Source organism: Thunnus albacares, chromosome 22, assembly GCF_914725855.1.
Source record: "Thunnus albacares chromosome 22, fThuAlb1.1, whole genome shotgun sequence".
Taxonomy (NCBI): Eukaryota; Metazoa; Chordata; class Actinopteri; order Scombriformes; family Scombridae; genus Thunnus; species Thunnus albacares.
The window spans coordinates 1,447,179-1,466,944 of record NC_058127.1 but is presented as its reverse complement, the minus strand read 5'-3'; the positions used below and the strand labels follow the sequence as shown (position 1 = coordinate 1,466,944).

At 38.6% G+C, this 19,766-nt stretch overlaps 2 protein-coding genes across 2 annotated transcripts in view; both read right to left on the bottom strand.

Moving 5' to 3' along the window:
- nfxl1 (nuclear transcription factor, X-box binding-like 1) overlaps positions 1 to 4,651 on the bottom strand; it is a 25,107-nt gene extending 20,456 nt beyond the window's left edge. Inside the window, exons 1-6 of the mRNA XM_044341955.1 lie at positions 4,601 to 4,651; positions 3,175 to 3,379; positions 2,897 to 3,091; positions 1,304 to 1,413; positions 1,054 to 1,184; positions 841 to 885 (exon numbers count right to left, since the gene is read on the bottom strand). Of these exons, the coding sequence (XP_044197890.1) occupies positions 841 to 885; positions 1,054 to 1,184; positions 1,304 to 1,413; positions 2,897 to 3,091; positions 3,175 to 3,379; positions 4,601 to 4,639 (725 nt within the window). The 5' untranslated portion in view covers positions 4,640 to 4,651. The remainder of the gene's footprint in view (positions 1 to 840; positions 886 to 1,053; positions 1,185 to 1,303; positions 1,414 to 2,896; positions 3,092 to 3,174; positions 3,380 to 4,600) is intronic.
- A 594-nt stretch (positions 4,652 to 5,245) lies between these two features.
- On the bottom strand, positions 5,246 to 18,099 carry cnga1b (cyclic nucleotide gated channel subunit alpha 1b). The gene is made up of 15 exons (XM_044342304.1): positions 17,628 to 18,099; positions 17,078 to 17,210; positions 15,974 to 16,042; positions 15,706 to 15,759; positions 14,917 to 15,048; positions 14,645 to 14,749; positions 14,299 to 14,405; positions 13,151 to 13,325; positions 12,133 to 12,269; positions 11,871 to 12,043; positions 10,106 to 10,231; positions 9,436 to 9,588; positions 9,125 to 9,356; positions 7,500 to 7,675; positions 5,246 to 7,411 (listed from the first exon to the last, which is right to left on the bottom strand). Exons 2-15 carry the CDS (start codon positions 17,185 to 17,187, stop codon positions 7,187 to 7,189), a joined length of 1,974 nt encoding a protein of 657 aa, XP_044198239.1. The 5' UTR covers positions 17,188 to 17,210; positions 17,628 to 18,099; the 3' UTR covers positions 5,246 to 7,186.
- Positions 18,100 to 19,766: the final 1,667 nt, after the last annotated feature.

Here is a 19,766-nt window from a genome sequence, read left to right as displayed (position 1 = left end):
AGTAGATGAATAACTGATCAATAGAACATCAATCAGCAACAGTTTTGATAATTAATTAATTTTTCAAAGCAAAAGCTGGAACTAAACTCAGCTGATCAGCCGCTCTTACTGGTTACCACTCAGTGTCAGAACTGGTTTTAAGAGTTTATTGATTACTGTTAAAACACTTCATGGTTCAGCGTTCAGCTGCGACCTCGTCTCACCTGTTTTATTGTTTATATTTTTATTATTATTATCTTTAATCTTATACGAGGACTATTTTATTCTGTTTTATTTTAATTGTTGCACTTAAATGTTTGAATCATGTGAAGCAACTTTGTAACTTTGTATTGAAAAGTGTATAAATAAAGTTTATTATCATTATTATCAAATATGATCAGTGAGACGTCGCTGTCGGCTTTAAATCATAATTAATTCATGTTTCACTGTTCTCTGATGGTTTATAGATTAACGATTAATCTGGAAAATCGTCAGATTAATTGAAAATTAAAATAATTAATAAATTTGTTCCAAAAGATGAAGTTTCTCAGTTGTCAACCTTTAAGCCAACATGGACAGGAAGTCCTTAAATCATTCAGTCATCTGCAGGATCAATAACAAACTTCATCCCTGAGTGTCTGATGTGTTGCACTGCAGATCCAGCAGCTCTGGACCAGGACTCATCCAGTCAGATCTGGTCCAGAAACCCTGAACGTGACTCGTATGAATCCTTGACGCTGAGGCGACGCCACGACGTCGTCCGTCTGCTGGATGAACCCGTCTTTGATTTTTACCCTCACAGCTGCAGCACGTTCAGTCGGTAACCATAACAACAAGACACAGTGATGTAATCGTACGCACCTGTTGGGCGTCGCACTGGGAGGATACTCCGCTCGACACTTCGGACTGAGGAGAGAAAATCAGAAAACATTCACGTATGTAAAGTGTTTTATTCGTCTCTGTCAGAAGGAGGACTGTGGATTTTGTCCTCCATCACTTCCATTGTGGTCTCAGTTTGAATAAAAACCAGAGTCATGGTGGGCTGTGACAGTCCGGTACAGGTTTTGTCCTCACCAGGGCCAGGGATGCTGCTTCTGACCGAAGTCTTCATCGGTGACGGAGGACACGAGGAAGGCCGAGTCTCTGGCCCATTTCTGAATGCAGGGCAGGTGGAAGAGCGAGAAACAGCTGGAACAGCTCCACACCTGCAGAGAGAGAGAGAGAGAGAGAGAGAGAGAGAGAGAGAGGTTCAGTTAACAGCATCCTTCGTCTGTCATCATCATCATCATCATCATCAACGAGAACATTATTATTCATGTCTCACCGGCTGCGTCCTCTTGACGGAGGCGATGCAGATCAGACAGGTGAGCGCTCCGGACTGAAACAGGTCACTGACGTACTGACCGGTCCTGACCAGACCTGTAGCGTCTCCACCTGTCACACACACACACACACACACACACACACACAGACACACAGACACACACACACACACACACACACGCACACACAGAGACTCAGGTTGTTGTTTTCTGATTCAACATCTAGTTATTAAAATGTTTTATTTTCATGATATCATGTGTTTATTGTAGGAGAAGCATCACAGCGCTGTCAGCAGTTAAAGACATTCTGCATGTTTTCAGCTCTATATTAATTATCTACTGGAACATATTTGCATAATTTACAGTTAAAAACTCCTTATTTATCTTAAACTGGCTCTTTATGCAGGACAAAGAGGTTTATTTTGTTTATTTTGAGTATTAAAAACAAAAGACGTGATCGGTGATGAACCTTCTGCTGACGTCATCAAAGCTTTCTGACACTCAGCTGGTGGATTAATATAAATATCTGAGTTGTGTTCTTGATAACTAACTGTGTCTGAATCTCATGTCGCCTCTAAAAGGTTCAGAAAAGACTCGACTGAAGTTTAACGTCGGATCAATTGATTCTCTTTTACAGAAGTTTGATGAATCAGTTTTAACCCTTCGTGTTTCTGCTCTGTGACTGAGCTCCTGGTTATTTATGACAGGCAGGTCCTTCACTACATGTCTCCTTCATCCTGCTGCATCCTCCTCATCCTTTAAATGGCAAATAGAACTTTGGCTGCTCTAGCTCCGTGTTTTACTGTGTTTTATTGTGTTTTACTGTGTTTTATTGTGTTTTACTGTGTTTAATTGTGTTTTATTGTGTAGTCTGGTGGACAAATTTCCATAAAGATCATTTTGAACCTTCTGATCTTAATTCTTTAAGTTGCGTCTGGACAACAGGTGCTAACTATTATTAATTAGCTGCGTAGCTAACACGACACATTTACACTGATGTGGTTAAAATGATCAACGTTTCCTATAAACAGAGTTTCTGTTTAGTTAAATTAAAGACGTTTTAATAAAACACTGAACGCAATTTAAAACCCGTTTCACCTTCAAAGTGTGAAAGATCAATAAAAACCATCAGCGACGCTAAAAGTATTTAACAAGTTCAATGTGAAGTAAACGTCCGTTTATTTAAATTACTTCCTGTTTATAACAATCATTCCCAATAATAAACGAGTGACTCGTTAATCAGGACGCAGAAAAACTACAGATGGATCAATTAACCAATTAACAATAACTCATTTACAATCAGAGGTCTGGAACAATGAAACTGGAGATTTTACAGCCAAGTTTCCCTAAAAATCACAAAAAAAAAACATTTTATAACGAACATCACGTCACCTTCTAACGTCTCATTATGAGGAAACTTCAATCAACACTTTTAAGACTTTTCAAGACCTGCAAACACTTTGTATAAAATACACAAATAATCTAATAATAAAGCAGTTAAAATATTAAATCAACATCACTTTTATATTTCACACACATCTGTTAAAATGTTTGAGATATAATAAAATAATAAAAACAGAGACCTGCTGACTCACCTGTCTGGTTGGTGTAGGTGGTGAAGGTCGATGCCAGGATCTTTCCTCTCTTTCCATCCTCATGTCCAACGCCTCCATCATCATCATCATCGTCATCGTCATCGGAGGAAGAGCTGATACGGCTCTCCACCAATCGCTGAGCAGCAGCCTGGTTGGACTTTCTGATCTCCTCGAACTTCGATTGGACCGACACACCTGTCAATCACAAAAAAACAGTAGCATCGTTTCATCACGTGACCGTAACATGTAACATAGTGACACGCCGCGTCCTCACCCACCGCGTTCAGGTTCAGGCGTCACGGCGGCGTTCTTCGTCCTCCCTCCTCTTCCTGCCGCCCAGGCTCCGGCGGCGGCGGCTCCTCCCGGCCTCTCTCTCTCCTTCTGCGGGGGTCGTGACCTTTCGCCCGGACTCTCCTGGCTGCGGCCCCGCCCCCTGCCCTGCTGTCGCCACGCCCGCTCCATGGCAACCGCCTCCGAGAGACGCTGATCCGAGGATGAAACACAGACGCTGAATATTTGTCACTAAGTTTAATTTGTTCTGTTTGTTATTACAGATCATTGAACTAATATTCCATATTTTTAACAACTTGTTCAGCATCTCGATGTCAAAGATGTTTCCTTTAACTCTTCCTGAACAACCATGGATCATCTACAAACATCTCGTGCTTTTAACCATCTTCTCTCCTCCAGCGCTCCTACGACAGCATATCCTAAATCTCTACAATCATATTTACATTAGTTTAGTTGTGTGCAGCTGCAGTAAACGTGGGTGACGTTTGCCTCCAGGTCACCACAGAACCTCCAACACAAATATTAAACATAAATATTAGACTCTGATTCTAACATTTATTTATCATGTCAAGTATCTAAAGAATATTTGTCTTTGGAGCACCAACGATTAGTCAGTTAATCAATTAGCTGCCTTCTATTTTAATAATCGATTAATCTTTTGGAGACATTTAAATTAATGTCTGATTGCAGCTTCTTAAAATGTGAATATTTTCTGGTTTCTTTAGTCTCTGTGACAGTAAACTGAATATCTTTGTGTTGTGGACAAAACAAGACATTTCAGGACATCATCTCCAGTCATTTCATAGACCAAACAACTAATCGATCAATCCAGGAAGTGATCATTAGGTCTGATTCTGTCCTGCAGTGTTTGCTCTGTTAATCACTGCAGTGCAGCAGCAGTCACAGCTAACAGGAAGACTTGAGCTGCTGTCTCATGTTTCCAGCGGGGACCAGACTACGACCTGCTGTGTGTCCACATTCAGACTCTGTCAACGTACAGAAATCAATGTTTACGTCTAAAATAAGAACACAAACAGCTGGTTTTCCTCCTGTCAGGCTGTTTGTCAGGTTATAATGTTGCTGTAGCAGCTTCATGACTCCAGTAACCCATAGTAACGTGATGATAAATGATGATAAACTACTGTAACGCAGTTCTTCACCGGTCTTCAGCCCTATAAACACGTTACCGACAGAGCCGGTTAACGTTAACGGTCAAGTTCAGTTTAAACTGGAGTTAGCCGGCCAGCTACGATAAGCTAACTGTAATTAAAATTAGCAGTAAAATATGCGGAGACAAACGTCACATCCGGGAAACAGTTCTTATTAAAATATAAATATCCACCTGAGCTGATGTACGTTAAAGTTTTAGATTAAAAGACGAAGTGAAAGCTAGTTGAGAAGAGTTACACACACCTCAGCAGCAGCAGTAGTGGTCCGTTGCTCGGCTGTCATGCGCAGTGCGTCGCAGTGCATGCCGGTACGTGTAGTCCTAATAGTGAACGTTTGCAGTGGATTGACAATAAATAAAACTACAAGTCCCGCCGCGCACAGAGACACACGGGCAGTGCGACGTGTCAACGCCGTTTCATTCATACTCCGACAAATAAATTAATAAATAGAATAAAATAGAACATAAAACTAAAATCTTCATACAAAAATTAATTCAGAATTCCGTTAAATTCTGGGAAATTAGCAGCAACGCACAAAGTGTTTGCTACGTGAATCTGCTGCAGCTGTTTTCCTTGAAAATTAAATTAATTAATAAATAAAAATAAATTCATTGATAAAAAGTAGCAAAACAGAACAGAAAATGATTAGAAAAGCATTTAAATAAATGTAGTATTTAAATAAATAAATACAAATAAAATTTAAAAATAGATAAAATAAATTAAAAGTGGTAAAGTATTAGTGGTGATAGCAGCAGTATTAGCAGAGTGACTGCAATAATTTCTATGAGTTTCTAGTTACTATTTAGCTTTTTAAAAACATTAAAACTGAAATTCAGATGCCCTGAATGTGTGTGAATGTGCGGCTAATTGAAAAATAAAGATGCAGTTCTGTGTTTCCCTTATAAAATATATTTATTTCAGCACAGTGCTTTAAAAACTTAAATTATTTTGGTATATATTTCTGCTAATTAGCTTTAACAATTTGTTTTTGTTTTTTACACAAAGCTGTGATGTGATTGGCTGGGTGAGCCCTGACAGAAAAAACAAACATGCAAAAGAAACGTCAGATCTTCTTCATAGAAAAGCAAACTATATGGATGCTCATGCTCTAAGTGTCTTCTCTCTGAAAAAAACAACAACCAGTCCAGGTTTACAACAAGATGCAATCAGCACTGATGACCTTTGACCCCTCTCTGGTTTTACAGCAGGTGATCTAGGAAGTGAAGCGTGTTCTACGTTAGACCTCAGTAGAGTCTGTTTGGATAAAAGTCAGTAAAAATGTCAAAACTGAAAACTGAGCTTCATATTTTAGAAATTGCACAGTTTATATTCCATCAGGTGTGCTGTTTACAGACTCCACTCACTCATGTCCACACATTAACATATCATTTTTGATCATGTTTGTGAGCCACATAGTTAAAAATATTTAATGTCTTAAAGATGCAGTCAAATGTAGCCTGTGTAGCCCTACACCACATCCAGCCCTCCGAATTGTGATTAATTTTTTTACTTAAGTAAAGGATTTGAATATTTCCTCCATAAACACTTCTGCACCAAGAGGAAAGCTTGTCGGAGTTCAACCAAAACTTTATAGGCTGTAAACAAAGGGGAAAATGTTTCATGATGTTTTTTTACCTCAGAAACTTTTGGTTATTCTGTTAATTAACCGTTTTGGTCTCAAGTGATTATTAAATTGTCTCAAATTGCAATTAAATATTCTGTTCAATCGTAGGTTTATCCTCAAATATGCTACACTCGACTGCATCTTTAAGACACAAAATAACTTCCGTACATTCTTAAATGTTTACAGCCAAGAGACAAAAACTAAGTACAAGTAACTGGACATTATCAGATTTATAGTTCATAAATTGGATTTATACTTTTATAACATATGATGTTAAAACTATCCTGAGAAATAGATGTGTTAATTTTAATATTTTATATATATTACACATTATAATAACAAAATTTTACATGAGAAACATTTTCTCTCTTTCCCTCAGTTGTCCTGAACGTTGGTCGTCCTTCAACCAGTTTAATCTGGAGTCAGTTCATTTCCACTTCAGTTTGTTCTCCCAGTATAAACACGGCTTCCAGTTTGTGAAAGTTTGCAGGATTTTAATTACTTTGAAGGGAAATCTAGACATTTCTGTAAGCGTTGCTCAAAAAGCAGCACGAAGTGCACAATGATTGATCCAATTAATTAATTAATTAATGATCAGAGAATGAAGAGGTTCAAATTCGGTTCTTTACACTCAGATTCAACTAGAAACATCCAGGGAGGGAAGAAATGTGATGTTCTTTCCTTTTTTCGATTGGCTGAAATGGAGTCATGATGTGAAATGATGCGATGTACGGAAAGTCAAAGGGGTCAAAAACACATGAAACTGACGTTAATTACAAAAATCCCAAATAATAAAATTAATATATGAAATGAATAAATTAATCAAATTGTTGATTACAATCAAAAAGTATATCTTAAATGATAAATAATATTAAATTAATACCTAAAACATTAAAAAAAATTGTAATAAATAAGTAAACATGACTTGACTTGGGAAACAGGAATTTGACTGATTGAAATACAGACTTTTAAAGTGGTTTGTTTTTTTATTTACACCTCTGGACTTAATGTGAATCTGAATTTAAGGAACAGAATGAAGTTTATCTTTAAGCTGAATTGTGAAAATCAGGTTTTTTGGAACTTATTTTGATTAAACTCTGATCCCCACCCACCTGGCTAACCCAGGCCCTGCAATCAAACACCCCCGTCTTTCCGTGAAAACTTTTCATCTCCACTCCGTTTCTCCTCTTCTTCTTCTTCTGTGGTCTATGTCTCAGGTGTTGGAGGGGGCGGGGCGTCGCCGGGCTGGTCGGATCGAGACGGCAGCGGCAGCTTCCTCTCCAGTCTGGTGACTCGGTGTTTGATTTTGCTGTGCATGGCTTCGTGCTCGGCCAGCAGCCGGGCGTAACGCGTCTGCAGGACATCCAGCGTGGTCATCATCCGGTCCACCTTATCCTCGATCTCTTTGGGGTCGGGGCCCTGCGCTGCCACCTGGAGGACAACAGGAGTTATTACTTCTATTTTAACAGCCTCCCTGCTGTTTGTTTTCTGGTCTGTATGAGATCATGTGACGGTATACCTCCAGGTCCAGCAGTCCATCCTTCATCAGAATCTGTCGTCCCTTCTCTTCCAACATCGCTTTGGCATCCGGATACTCCGTCAGCGCCTCCATCAGGTCGTCTTTGGAGAGACAGAAGAGATCGGAGTAGCCGATGCTCCTGATATTGGCTGTCCTCCTGTTTCCTGCCTTACTGCCTGTTGAAGAAGAACAAAGACATAAGGTTCTTAATATTAGGATCAATTCTTACCCCCCTCATATAGTCGAAAGCCAAATATGGAAGACTAAAGTAAGCAACATTTTGCTTTACAGGTCTCTCTTTTGTCTCACAACCAAATTGTTCCAATTTCTTAAAAGTTCACTTTGTACGACACTGTAAATTTCTCACAGAACTTCAGTATAAAGTCAGAGGTTGTGATCTGCAGCGCAACAAGCTAGTGAAGCTCTAAACAGAACAGCGTTCCTGCACATGCTCAGTGGCGTCTGCCTTACACAGAACTACTCTCTGGAGACTGAAAACATGATGCTGTTATCAGACTTTGGAGCCGTTTCTAAACAAACTAACGTGACCAAACTCTTCACGATGAAGGAACGTGTGACCCAGTGCAGCGGTGTGACTCACTGACGTGTTTTTAATAGTTTTTGAAAAACAAAAACACACAAACACACAAGATTAAAAGCCTAAAAACTTTAGGGGAAACACTAATTCCAGAAATGCTACAAATACCAAAACATATACAAAAAGACAAATGTTACTGTACAAAACTAATCGTTACATCAGACGCTACCTGTGTGAATGACTGCTAAAGGTTCCTCTGACTGACATTCTGATGATAATGATAGTGATAGTGATTTCCTATTTATTTCAGGTTGGCAATATTGTGCCAATATATCACCACTATTTCTATTTTTTCTTGTCTGTCTGGATGTAAAGACACTATACTATTGTTATGTGATGGATGTTCTTTTTCCCAGACTGTCACATCTTGCCTGGACTTTGGGTGTTTTTTGGTCTTATGTTGTGTTCTGTGGGGTCTCCTGGTTTTGCACGTCTGTTTAGTCCCTCGGTTCATAAGGGTTTTCTTGTATGATTTGGGTGGTGGGTTTTAGAGGACTGCATCATTAGTTTGTTGGGTTGTGTGCTTGGGTTTGTGTTTGTGGTTGGTTTTGGATGGGTTAGTGTAGATGGCATTGAGATTGTTTTCTGGGTTTTTGTTCTGTTTCCCTTGTGTGTTCATGTACTCCTCCACACCTGCCCTGCATTTGGACTCGTCAGCCCTGCCCTGCTCCCTGTGTGTCCTCAGCCAATCAGCTCCCTGTATGTTTATTCCCCTCTCGAGTTCTCCACCACCTGCACCTCATCTCCTTGTTAGTTCAGTTTCTTTAAGTTCTGGTTTTCTGTTCAGTCCTTGTTGGATCGTTTTGTTTCGTTTCATCTGCTAGTTCTGTTCAGCTCTGTTTGCCTGTTCATGACCATCCACAATTAAAGGAGAGTTTTTCATCATATCTGCATTCTGGCCTCTGCGTTTGGGTCCACTCCTGCTTCCCCGAGTCTGACACAGACTTGAGATGAATAAATGTGGAGCCGTTCTATATTTCTTTAAAAAGTCAAGGTGACAAACTGAATTAAGACCTCAAAAGTTTACCTTTAATAGCCAGGATGCTGATTTCGCCAAAGTAGCTTCCATCGCTCAAGACGACAAACTGTGTGACGCCGTCGTCCGCGACAACAGCGAGTTTTCCCTCCTTGATGATGTACATCTCTCTGCCGATATCGCCCTTCTTACAGATATAATCTCCTGGACTGTAGACCTGAGGCTGCAGCTTCAGCACCAACTCCACCAGCAGACCGGCCTCGCAGTCCGCAAAGATACGAACCTGCAGCACAACACAGAGATTACGCATCAGTTTTTTTTCAAGGCTAATGTTTCATATCTTTTTTCTGTCGTGTGCAGACCTTCTTCAGGGTGTCCAGGTGGACGTTGATGGCGATCTCGGCTCTCAGTTTGTCAGGCAGGTACATCAGCACCGCCTTTTCGTCCACTGCTTTCTTATTGGTCCACAGGAAGTCAAACCACTTGATCACTCGCTTCTCCAGGTCAACTGTTACCTGGAGGGGGTTAAAGTTTAGACTTTAGACTGGTCTGTCAAGGACCATAATTGGTCTTGTCCAATATTTGATAGAAACAACATTTATTTGTATATGTTTAACTTATTTGTTTGACAGATTTGAAACATACAAACTTAATAACATTCCTTAACAACAAAACTTGAATAGCAGGACAAATAAAATAAAACTGCAAGTAAAGTAAGAATGATAAAGAGAAAAATGCACATTTATACACAACTGACTTCACTGTTGCACAAAAACTAGGCCTTAATTTCCTACTTTGCCGTCATAATTTGAAAGGTGGACACTGAACCCCCAAATGTCTCCGGATGTGCTTATATGTGTTTAACTTGTTTAGGGCAAAAGCCAAAATCAATGTGATTAAAATCCAACATTAGTAAGGCATTGTGTGGTACGATCACCCCTGAAACACATTTTTATTTTGCTGACTTTTCTTAAATCCACTCTGTGCAGCATGTGGACGGAAACGTAACTAGTGTCTGACTCGCTAACTGACCTTTCGGAAGCTCATGTACTGTTTGATGGCGTCGATGCGAGCCTGGAAGTCGGCTCTTGCGGCGTTCATGTTGGTGATCATCGAGCCGACGTTACCGACGATGGTGGCGAAAATCAGCACACCCACCTGGAAGAAAACAACATGAAATACGATATCAAAATAGTTGACCACCTGAACATTCCCTCGATTATTCCTGGATGACTGGATGACCTCTCATCCTCTAAAGCTTTTAACAGCACATACAAGTATCATCCAAGCATCATGATCATCATCTTAACCACACACCATAAAACATATTTACCTTCCAACAGTGATCTGAAACAGTTTTGGAAGGCACAGAAAGGTGATGTAGTCAGATCAGAAAACACGTTAATGTGTCGTTGTGTAGTACACAGGCTAATGATATATTTTGTTGTTTAAATTGGAGGACTTGTTGGATTCACCACACATTCATAACACAATCTGACAACCTCAAACTGATATTATGCAGTAAACATAAACCATTATTGTTGTTGTACAGTCTAAAAGGCGCCTTTGGGAGTATATTACATGACTGAATCAACCTAAAATACAGCATTGTTAAGTTTCTACTATAGCTTCTACCGATGCTAAGAAACCCAGTATCTGTCTTTGCCTGATCCTACACCCACACCCTGATCCAGCGTAAAATCCTTCACCATGTGCGTCCGACCAAACAGCTAGAATCTATGGTAATGTCGACATATACATTCACATGCTTTGGTTGTGCCCTTTGCTGCACAGTTATTGGACAAAAATCTTTAGCACCATTTCAATAAGTATTGGAACAACATCTCTCCCCCCCCCAAAATATCACTGTCAAAGCCGATACTACACTCCTAACTCTACTGAAGCAGAAATCTCCGACCCCACCTGCTCATTCTCTGTGGATCAGACATATTCCTCATTTCATTAAACTGGAAAAAGACAGGTTTAAGAAAAACATGAGGGTCTTCCTTCATGGTAGAAGATAAGTTACAGTTCCCAAATATTCCAGAATACCGACTTCTTGTACTGATCTTCGCCTGTTTGATATGTTTATTATATTGTTTCTCTTCTCTTTCCTTGTATAAGTGAGGTACGCACATAAATATGTATCCACACATCGTCTCTGATGGGTGACCAGACTACGTGAGTCGTTCCTTCTTTTGTTGTTGTGTTTTTGTTGTTGTTTTAGGTGTAAATGTTAACTCAGGGTATAAATTTAACAATTATATTTTTCCTTTTAGAAACAGTATGGTACAGTTAATTTTCTCTCTTATCCTTTATTGTAATTTTTTTTTTTTTGTAAATTGTATTTTTATTTTATTTTTTATTTATCTATCTTTAATTAATTTTTGCTTAGATTTTTAGTACCACTATTACGATCTCTCTATTTAATTTTTATTCATTTATTTCTTTTCTTTTTTTTATTATTGGTATTATTTTTATTTATTTATTTAAGTCAGATTTATTATTATTTATTATTTATGTCATTTTACTATTTTTTTTTATCACTATTACTATCCCTCTATCTCTCCATGTACAGTGAGTTATTTACCTGTCCTGAAATGGGCATTGAAACTTTGAAATTGAACTATTGATCCATGTATGTCCTGAAAATTTCAATAAACAAAACTGTTAAAAAAAGACATCTGTCAGTTTACACTCCAAATGTGCAGATTTTTGTCTTTGTGACATTTTAGATGCGTATAAATGCTCTTACTGATTCCCAATCTTAACAAAATCATCTTTAAGTCACACTCACCAGGAAGTCAGTGACGACAAAGAAGTACTCCGAGTTCTCCTGCGGGGGCGGCGTTTCTCCGATGGTGGTGAGCGTCAGCGTGGACCAGTACATACTGTAGGCGTACTTCCTCACCAGACGACCGAACTCTGGATCTTTCGGGTCGGGATACACAAATCTGTCAGAGCCAAAACCTGCAGGGAGCAGAACGGACACGATGGGTTAGAGGCTTTATAACCACCAACCAAACACCCAGAGGCAAGATTCAAACTGGCAACCCCACCAATGGCCTTGGAGAAGGAAAAGTACAGGCAGGCGTTCCAGTGGATGATGATGACGATGTACATGACAAGGTTGGAGATACGAAGAGCGTTGGGGTAGTTAGTCCTGGTCTCTGTTCTCTGGAAGAACTCCAGCATCCTGAGACAGGAGAAGAGGAGAGTTTACAAAATAATTTCAGTATTTATTTTTAACATGATACCGCCACAAGGGGTCGCTAAAGTTTGACATATTCAACGTTCACAAAGAGGCTTTAATCACATCTTTATGTGTGTTCAGACTAAACGTGAAGCAAATTTTAGACACAGAGTGATTCCAATTAAATTCAATACAGAGATGCAAGTGAAAAACATGTTGGGGATGCAAATATGAAGCTATTTGACATAAATATTGTCAAAGAATGTATAGTTTTGTGATTATAGCATCTTTCAAATTAATCAGTAAATGAAACAAACCCAATGAAAACTGGTGCAGCCAATCTGCCACAGCATAAGTCTTAATGATACCACAGCAGGCGCCAAAATGAGCAGTTTTCCAATTCTACATATATCTGCTTTCACATGCATGTTTATTAATATTGGACATTAATATACTGATGTTTAGCATTTAACATTTGATATGTTAGCATGCTAACCGTAGCATAGTAGTATTTAGTACGTTATGGAGTACAGCTGAGACTGACGTGAGCTTATACATCAGTTAAAAGATATCCTGTAAGGTATTGGACATGTGTATATTTGACCTCATGGTGGTGCTAAAGGAAAAGTCAGAGGATAAGTAAAGTCACCAGGATTCATCCTCTAACACATTCAGCATATTTCACTCTGGATCAAAGCGCTGAGCCAACAAACCAAATTATATTTCCATGTGTAGACATCACAGTTAGACCCAAAAAGTGTTTGTTGTGATCCTAAACTTCATTTGTAACACTGTCTTGTTTACTCTAACATCTTCATTTGCGTTTAACTTTAACTTTTTGTTATTTTCTTGTATTTTTTTTTTAAATTGCAAAATGTGTGTACCTGTTGAACCTAAACAGCTTGTTGAGGCGGATCTCTGGATAAGTGATGCCAAAGACTAAGTATAGCAGGTCAGTGGGAATCATGGAGATCAGGTCCAATTTGAACTGGAAGCTCTTAATGTAGCGATCACGTAGCTTCTTCTCATCCTTCACCAGCAGACCCTGCTCCAGGTAGCCTGCACACACACACACACACACACACACACACACCATATACACATTTGCAGATTTATCATATTTGTTTAAGTCTATTGTGTGTGTTTGCATGTGTGGTAATTCATACTTGTCTGTATGTTTAGTAGAGATGTGCAGAGAGTCCAGTATTTGTATTTGTATCTGTATTTGTTGAGGCAGCAAAATTATTTGTATTTTTATTCAAATGAAAGTGGGAAGAAAATCCTGTTTTTGTTATTATTATGCTTTTAATTTTAGAAAATTAAAGTGTTACACTAAGTGTTTATGAATAAACTACCTTACGAAGGAGGTCCCCACATCGGGTCTCGAACTAGAGTCTCCCAGACGACTACTGAGCTAAAACTTTACTCATCACCTCATTGCAGACAGACCTCTACCTGTTTATACACCCATAACACAGAAACAGCACAGCGTGTAACGTGTAGGGAGGAACTTCAAAGGTGATTCTTGCTTTGCTAACTTTGCTAACTTTGCTAACTTTGTGGAAAGCAGAAGGGGAACAACAGGTTATGGAGAGTCTCTTGGGAGCACTTCACATGTGTCAGTAGCTCAGCTTTATCTCTGGGGAACTCCCCCAACTCCAGGACTGATGTCCAAATTAGGAAATGTGCGTCATGTAGCAGGTGGATGTGACTCCCCTCGTTGAGACCTGCTGATAGACGTCACAGCGGAGCAGAGGAGAGACACTGAGATAGTGATGTAACCGACCTGCACGCTGGTATTTAACATGTTTTTTTCTTCCCCAAAACAAATAATTTTTAAAATATTTGTATGAAACAAATATTCATAAAAAAACCCACTATTTGTGCTTTGCACATCCCTAATGTTTAGTCATGTCTACACAAATGCATCTGTGTGTGCATTTACCAGTCTAACGGTATATATGGTTTGTGTGTGTGTGTGTGTGTGTGTGTGTGTGTGTGTGTGTGTGTGTGTGTGTGTGTGTGATCAGACCTGTCCTGGTTCTGAAGATCATGTCAGCAACGTACACGATGTCGCAGAAAAGGTCTATAACAAACCAGTAAATCAGATAATCTGTCTGCAGCTCCTCGAAACATGCCCTGAAACACACATACACACACACACACACACACACACACACACACACACACACACACACACACAAGTAAATTAGTGTATTTTTTATTAAACAGGCTGCATGCACACTGACATTGTGGGGACCAAAACTTATTTTTTGTTAATTTTGTTTATGGTTCAGATCAGACTTCAGGTTAAAAGGTCAGCAGAGAATCATGGTAAGACGTGTGTGTGTGTGTGTGTGTGTGTGTGTGTGCGTTACCTGGCAATAATCAGGGTCCAGTTGTACATGACGGGCATGGTGATAATGGCCAGCCAGTGGTAGTATGTGTTTCCAGCTGGATCAATCACTGAGACCTCCTTAGGACTAAACATACACAACAATTAACTATACTCATTATTATAATGGATCATTGTATTAAATGACTTAATTTCATTCCAGTTTACATATCAACTCATAAACTTTAGCTGCACTGATTTATAAAAACAGGTCCTCTGATTTAGCTTCAGAAGGTCCCAATAAACCAAACCTACGCCTCCTCTTTGGCCTTCTTCTCTTTCTCCTTTTCCTTCTCCTTCTCTTTCTCCTTCTCCTTCTCTTTCTCCTTCTCCTCTTTCTCCTTCTGTTTCTTCTCCTTCCTCTCCTTCTTCTCCTGCTTCTCTTTCCTGGGAGAAAAGAAGAAGACGCAGGAAATGGAATCAGATTGGAATGGTTGATTTAAAAATGGTACTAATAATATTATTTTAAAAATAATAATAAAACGAATCATAACAACGGCCTGTTCTATAGTTTTCCATACAATTTTATTCCCTTTAGAATAATCTACAGTTTTAGCATCATGATCACAAATAATAATATAATAATAATAATAATAGCTTTGTTTGTGTAGCACCTTTTAAATCACAATGTTAACAAAATGCTCCACACACTAAAAGACTAAAACATATATTATAAATGAAAACTTTCATGGAAAAAGTGAATCTGCTATGTTTTGAGAATGTGTTTACTATTACTGATTTATTTGTCTTTGTGTTTTATTATTATTGTTGCCCTGATACACAGGGGAAGGTGTTTAATATGAATTATTGTAAACAGGAAGCAATATTTAGGGTTTTTTTGTATCTATGTGATGACAAAATGACATAACACTATAATAACAAAACACTTATTTCAAGTTATGTCAAGAATGGCAGTTCATTTTTTGTGATTATGGGAAACTATTAACATTTATCAAAAAAAAAATACACTATAAACTTTATTAGTGGCTTCTCTGGGCTTCCATAGTTTTCAGAAACAAAGGTTGTAGTGAAGATCAAACTTACGCCCGCTGCTCCTTTCTCTCTTTCTTCTCTTTCTTCTTCTTCTTCTTTTCCTCCCTGTGAGACAACAGGAAACGCATCATCCAGAGATCATATGTGTATGTTGTTTCACATATATTTGGAAAATATTAAATATAAAGAGCAACACACAGGTTGACAGGTGTGTAAACTCTACAGAGAAGCGCTACTGTATCTGTCTGTGTGATGCATCTGATGAGTACTATGAAGGTTAATTGGATGTAGAAATGTGTATTTTGTGTGTGTTTCTTACTCCTCGTCTTCGTTGTTGTTGCTGTTGTTAACGTTGAACAGAACTCCTGGTTCTGATGTCTGAGCAGCTCTGGAACAAAGAAAACAAGTCAGATAATACAACTAGTTATCAACTAATTTTCAACTGCACCTCAATCAATCAACTAATTTAGCCACCACTTTCTCACAGGACCTTCGTGTTGGTTTAACTAGACCTCAAGACCTACATTTACTCAACTGTACTTAAGTACAATTTTGAGGTTCTTGTACTTTACTTGAGTATTTCCTTTCTACATTTCAGAGGGAAATATTGTACTTTCTACTCCACTACATTTATTTGACAGCTTTAGTTACTTTTCAGATGAAGATTTGACACAATGGATAATATAACAAGCTTTTAAAATACAACACATTGTTAAAGATGAAACCAGTGGTTTCCAACCTTTTTGTCTTTTGACGTCTTACAAAAAGCAGTGTGTAGTCGGGGTCACATTTCACATGTCTATGAGTTGTTAACAGCTCCACCAAATAGTGATTTTTCCCTCTAAACTTCTCACATGCTTTCATTTCAATAAATGTTCAAATGATCCAATATTTCAGCAAAAATCAAAGATTAGAGAAAAAGTCCAAAAACTGAAAACAGATTTGTGTATCAGAACTTTGTTTTTTCTTCTTTCCTCTCCCATTAATCATCTCACCACCCCTCAGATTTATCTGCTGACCCTTTGGAGGGGCCTGACCCCTAGGTTGGGAACCACTGGACTAAACTAGCTAACTGTATATAAAGTAGTTGAAACTAGCTCCACCTCCAGCAGCTATTTGTGTTGACAGTTGCATTATGGGTAAACACCTCTGTCTTTTTCTTGTGGTCGTCTTCCCAGCTTCCTCTCAGCTTGTTTGTGGTCCTTTATAAACTCCATCAATTAAATCTCACTAAACTATTTCTAACCTTCGACCCGCACTCACACAGCTCTGACCTGAAACCTCAAACTAAAGTTGTGGCACTTATTGGAGGATGAACTGCCTGACAGCCTGAATTCAGGGTAAGAAGTTCCACTGTCATCAGTATGTTTAATGTTTGCATTGAATTTTTTTTTTTGTTTTTCTTGTTTCCATGACAGCTCACCTGTCCTCCTCCCTGACCTCCTCTGGCTCCTCGTCCATGTCTTGCAGGACGATGGTGGGCGGTTTTAACCTGGAGACAGGGGGTGGGACTAATGGTGCCACTTTGGCCATGATGGTATTCTTCCTCTGGCTTTCTGTTGGCAGACAGACACATCACTGTCAATTAAATCCTCCAAACAAAGCAAAAACAAACAACATTTGCATCGTGTTTAACTCAAATTAAAAAAATCTATTCCTGACTTTATACATCAGTCCACAAGCTTTTATCTTCTTAAACAACTTTAAAAACTATTGGATGGATTTGACATTCAAGGGATGAATTATATTCACTTTGAACGTTACATAGAAAAACAAAGCTATGATGACATTCCCATCAGCCTCTGCTGTACTTTGTGTTTGGTGCTAATTAGCAGATGTTAGCATGCTAACATGCTAAACAAAACTGTTTATTCTGTTTTTTTTTCTATGTTTCATATTGTCTGATGTTATTTTGAATATAACTCGTATAATAATTACAGCTCTACTCTCACTTTCATTATCTCCTTACTCACCTGTCAGCTGATAATCCTTGGTTGGCCCTTGGTTACGTGGCCTACATCCAACAACCTCCCAGAAAGGTAATCGCCATGGAAACACAAGAGTTCCCCCCTACACACACACACACACACACACACAAACCTCACCCCTTTAAGTCCTTTAAAAGTTTTAAATCCAGTGAGAAAAGAGGGGAGAATGGAGGGATGAAGGAGCGGAGGAGTGGAGGGTTCGGAGGATCCAGCAGAGGAGTCTCCTCTGTCACCCTGACACGGATAAAGAGATTAGAGGAGGGATGATACCGTCTGTTTCACATACACCTGCACTCATAGATGCACCTGAATATCCACCCTGATGAAAAACTCACCTGTGAAAACTTCAGCTTTAAAGAAAAAAACAAACACTTTTCACCTGTAAAGTTTAAAAGTTTCAAAGCTGTCAGAAAGCATCCAACTGTCCCACAGTGATAAACATCTCAAAGCAACTAACAATTCAATAGATACATCGTAAAGAGCAGGAATACAAACAATACATGAAAAATATCACAAACATCAAAACACGTATCTCATATATTAAACATTACATTAGATTCATCATCACAAATATCCAAAAACAACATCACATATGCTCAAAAAATACACCTAGATATGCCTAGACATGCCTTATATACTGTATATATGTATATACCTATATGTTCCTTCATGATCCTGCAACACAATAATTTGTAAATATAGTACATACATCTGTCAATTCTCTTAATGTTACCTGATCTAGTTAGATACCTCTTTTTGTACAAGAATTTAAAGGTTCCCTTTCCTTGAGCTTATTATGGTACATTTTAGAACATATATGATGTTTTTTATATATTTATATGTAATGATGAATCTGATGTAATGTGTTGGACTCTATTGAATTGTGTATTGCTTTTAGGTGTTTATCACTCTGGGCGGTTGGTTAACTACACCTGTCATCATAGAGCCTATTGGTATGTATGATGTATAAAATATGGATATGTTTTTCCATTTTTACAATTTATCTGACCTGACGAAGATCCAACTAGGATAGAAATGTTGTCCTTACTGGTTACATTTTGTGTCTTAGAGTAAGTGTGCAGGCGTTCCTACTTTTTTCACAAAATACCTGCAAAACTAATGACATTCCCATCATCCTCAGCTGTACTTTGTGTTTAGTGCAAATTAGCAAATGTTAGCATGCTAACATGCTAAACGTCTTGACAAAAACTCAGCGTCAAGTGTAAAAAAAACATCACTTGTCACTAACAGAGTTGGATCTTGTTATTATTATTTTGCATGTTAGTAAAATTGAAGGTGCTAAATAGAACTACAACATGAAATAGAAAAGACAGTTTTTTGATAAAAAGCTCTTCCTCAGGTGGATAATTTAGAGAGACAGGAATGAAGGCGGGAAGGATAACTTGAGGACATAAGGAGAAGCGGCAGGAATATCAGAGAGACATAACAAAGCAGGAAAGACAGTGAGAGTCAGCAAGCAGTGAAAAGTGAGGAAGAAACAAGGAATAAATGAGAGAAGGAAATAAAGTGAGGAGGAGCAGATTAGTAACAGTGGTGCTGATTTCCTTTAATCCTCCTGAGTCAGCACTGTAACACTAATGACACACACACACACACACACACACACACACACACACACACACGGTTTAACAGGCAGCTTTGACAAGCTTATTGGGAATTAGACAATGTGTGTGTGTGGGTGTGTACCAGGTATTACTACCGTTGTGGGGACATTCATCCGTTTACAGTCCTATTGGGGACTCACCTCCCTTTTGGGGACAAAAGTCAAGTCCCCATAATGTAAATAACTCAGTTTTAGGGTGTAGCCTTGGTTTAATGTAAAGGGTAAGTGTCCAGGAAATTAATGTAAATCAATGTAATTTCTTCTGAAGTGATGGAAACATGACTGTGAGTGTGTGTGTGTTAACATATGTTATATGTGTGTATGTTTATTAAATGCATTTAACAGCATAAACTCTGTCAATAAATAAAAATGGTAAATGGCTGCATTTATAAAGCTCTTTCATCCACAGTGTTTTACAATGTTTCTGCTGCTCATTCTCCCATTCACACACACTCACCGATGGCGGTGAGTTACCACGCAGGGTGCTGTTGCAGCCATCG